The sequence below is a fragment of the Lolium rigidum genome, chromosome 4, assembly GCF_022539505.1.
Source record: "Lolium rigidum isolate FL_2022 chromosome 4, APGP_CSIRO_Lrig_0.1, whole genome shotgun sequence".
Lineage (NCBI taxonomy): Eukaryota > Viridiplantae > Streptophyta > Magnoliopsida > Poales > Poaceae > Lolium > Lolium rigidum.
Genome location: NC_061511.1, coordinates 213,290,995 through 213,294,716, shown reverse-complemented (window position 1 = coordinate 213,294,716; position 3,722 = coordinate 213,290,995). Strand labels below are relative to the sequence as shown.

The 3,722-nt window shown below is 47.1% G+C and overlaps 1 protein-coding gene across 1 annotated transcript; it reads left to right on the top strand.

The window, feature by feature from the left end:
• Nucleotides 1-284: 284 nt before the first annotated feature.
• LOC124648212 (transcription factor SPT20 homolog) lies at nt 285-2,922 on the top strand. The gene is made up of 5 exons (XM_047188008.1): nt 285-445; nt 1,170-1,298; nt 1,415-1,471; nt 1,685-2,318; nt 2,456-2,922. The coding sequence occupies exons 1-5, from the start codon at nt 285-287 to the stop codon at nt 2,699-2,701; spliced, it is 1,227 nt and encodes a 408-aa protein (XP_047043964.1). The 3' UTR covers nt 2,702-2,922.
• Nucleotides 2,923-3,722: the final 800 nt, after the last annotated feature.

Below are 3,722 nucleotides of genomic sequence, written 5' to 3'. Positions count from 1 at the left end.
TCTCTAAATGGGTGTATTCTAATCCAGGTTAACTGAGTTAGAGGGCACTGATGCTTCTGAAGGAGATGTGAAACGTCCAAGGTCCTCTCGTCCGTCCTTCTTTTTTATACTAGATTTGCTTTCCTCATGCTCTTTATGCCATACCTGTACTCGAGCAATAAAAAAACGTACATACATACAGCGGCGGACCTACAGGGTATGCCGTATATGCCACGGCATACCCTGCGGCCTAGCCAACCGACTGTAAGTGTATCCTTGTTTTAACAGCTGCTGATTTAATTAAGATGGGCTACTACACGCAGCATGCGACCTTAGCTTTGGTGCTCAGCCGGACCGAGGGACACCCGGTTTACTCCATGTCTCATTCAGCGGCTAATGCATCATGCGACCATGCATGTCTCATTCATGCATTGGATTTGGCCACTGATCTACTTGTTTATCAAGCGTTAGTCTTGTGTGCAAGCATGCTGGCTAGCTATAGTCATGCACCATGCATGCAGGTAGCCATTCCGGTAATGGATGATTAGCTATGGTGACTAATCACAGGGAATATTTAGGTACTGGAACGAGTATACACTGGCAATATGGGCTAGCTGTGTGTACCATCAGTTGATAATTTAGTCAAATAATAAATAGTCTAGGTTAGTCAAGTACTATGACATATTTGTATATGTTCTGTTGTACTCATTTTGCAACAAATTTTGACACATTTTGTTGTTTATTTTAGTACAATCTGACTGTTTCTTATAGTTTTGCCAAAACTAATATCTGGAGGTGGAATAATTGGAATATTAGGGTCAGCAATGGTGAGAATTTAGTTTAAAAAATGGAAGGCTCGGTCGACTGTGCATGTGTCCACCAATTTAAATTTTTAATTATAATGTAAAATCTTTCTAATTTAATTAATTTGTCATATTTCATAATCATCATTTCTTCTGTATATTCTAAGCAATTTTTTTGGGTGTGGCATACCCTTTGCTAACATCCTAGGTCCGCCACTGCATACATATAAAAGATACATCATGCACATGTGTGTAAGTAAGGACGTAGTTGCTTGCAAAGGTCCTGGTAGTAGAGTTTCGCATGTTGAAGTATGAACACCAAATGAACTGTTGCATAGTAAAAAAATAATTCTGATGGAATAATCAATTTCTTTACCCGTGGATCAGGTCTTGCAAGGTTCCTGAGCTATTAACTGACTCTGAGTTCAAGGCAGAGAAAAATAATGACCAGGGCCCAGATGATTTTGGCTGTCTGCAATTGCTTAATCAAGACGTCATGACTCTAAAAAGGAATCTGTGAGTAGTTACACTTTGTCTTCATCTTTTCAGTGTCTGGTTGCTGAATATAGGACTGTTTTCTGCATCTTTTTTGTGTTCGATTCCTGATTATAAGTTTTTATTTCAACGTTCAGTGCCCTTGACCTGGGGAAGGATGACCTTGTCAACAAGGTTGTGGCTAAACGACCAAGGTTAGGATCAATTGTGAATTGTATTCTTTTGCGCTCCATTCAGATTCTTTTTTCTTTATCCATTTGTTACTTTATTAATAGCTCCTGCAAACATTGATGGTGCTGTGTGATTGCCTTTGTCTGTCTGTTTACAATAGTTGAACTGTTTTTCATGTTTTCAGTTAGTTTCTATGTTTTTTCTGTGTTACTTATTAGGATGCATTCTTTGTGCAGGAAAACTGAAGAAGTTGTCGCACAATCACCTAGGGAGGCCTTCACGATAAAGACACTCAAAAGTCTTGTGAAGTTTACTGAAAAGCGCCTGAGTGTTGCAGAAGGGCGTTTTGAGGGTCGTGAGATCACTGCTCTAGCTCGTGATCTTCGCCAGGACGACCGGGATGTTCGCCAGGACAAACGTGATGTTCTCCAGGACAATCGTGATGTTCTCCAGGACAAGACTCGAATGACCTTGGCTGAGACCAAGCGACAACTTGATGCCAGTTTCGAAAAATACTCTACATGGAAAGCTGCCTGTGAGCAGCAGAACATGGAGGAGCAGCAGAAGCAGAACATGGAGGAGCAGCAGAAGCAGAACACGGAGGAGCAGCAGAAGCAGAACACGGTGGAGCAGCAGAAGCAGGACACGGAGGAGAAGCAGCCGCAGACCACAGAGGAGCAGGAGAACACGGAGGAGCAGCAGAAGCAGAACACGGAGGAGCAGCAGAAGCAGAACACGAAGGAGAAGCAGCAGCAGACCAGGGAGGAGCAGCAGAACCTGGAGGAGAAGCATGAGCAGAACATGGAGGAGAAGCAGAATGTTGCGTCCTTTGTTACACAAGGTCTCGACAGAGCTGAGTCAGCTGTCAATGTAAGATTTCATCCACTTTAAAGCCCCATCCTGACTTATTGCTGTTCTTTCATCCACTTTTAAGCCCCATCCTGACTTATTGCTGTTCTGGTCACCACTGATTGCCATTGCTCTTCTGACTGGACTTTCTTTCTCAGCTGGGTGAGAGGGTTGTCAACCTGGGGGAGAAGGCTTCAAACGTTGCTACTAGGGCTGGGAATCTGTCGAGGCCCGGTGATAATTCTAGGATACTGCAAACTTTCCTTGGCGCGGTTGTGGCATGCGCATCGGCTGTTGCAAGGCAGGCCTTGCAGGATTTGAAGGATATGGTTGCTGGTGGAGAAGATTCAAGTGACAGTCATCCGACTGGCGATGATTCAAGTGACGATCATCCGACTGATTGATGTCTCAGGGTGAGAATTTTTGGGCAAGAATGTTGCTAGCCCGGCCTGAGAATGTTGGTTGTGGCAAACCTGGCCAGCTGTTATGATCATTGTTGCTTATATGTCTGTAGGGAGAGTCGGATGAAAATGTTTACATAGTTTGCACCTTATTCTGGAGGAATTTTGCATCTTGTCTTACGGTTTGTCCAAGGAATCAGTAGGCTATGCTGATTTTTAGTTCACCTAAACCGAGCCGAGATTCGGAGTGTCTACCCAGTCTCACTAATTTTTGGCCCTGTAAAAGAGTTAGTGAAGCCGAAAGTGTGTTTTGTCTGCAAGCTCCCATTTGCAAGGAAGAAGCACCCAACAGTACGCTCGGTGACTTGGACGGTGTGCTGGCTACGCTACTATCGGACGCACAGACTCGCACTGCAACGTCGCCGCATGATGTTCTTCGTTCATCACCAAATTTGATGGGGTTCGTCGTGATGCTTTGTGCCGATGCGGCCTCATCAAATTCACCATCGCCAAACGAGAGGGATCGGAGGAGGAGGGCAGGCTTCATGGACGAGAAGGACTATCCCTTCGACCGTCCACAACCGCCTCGTCCTCGAAGACAGCAGGCGGCGACGCGTGCGCACCAGGCACCTACGCGTGCGCAGGACGACGATGACGATGATGTTGACGACTACATCGAGACGCTGACGTACCAGAACGAGGAGGTCAAGGATGACAGCGACGACTACGTCGCGCTTGTCTTCCAGGAATGGCAGCTGGCCATGGCGAAGGGCCGCGAGTTCGAGTTCCCGGACGACGAGATGGCGAAGCTCGGCCTCCTCGTCTCCGAGAACGACCGACCTGTGCAGCCGCCGCTGCCCCGGTACGCCACCGGCTTCATGCCGCTGGGCCTGTCGGAGGATGAAGCCCTACGATTGGCGCTACAGGACTCGGCCGCACCACAACCGCCGCCGTACAACCCCTGGGCGCCTCCACCGTCGCCACAACCACATCCCTGGGCGCCTCCACCGCCGCCACAGCCCTG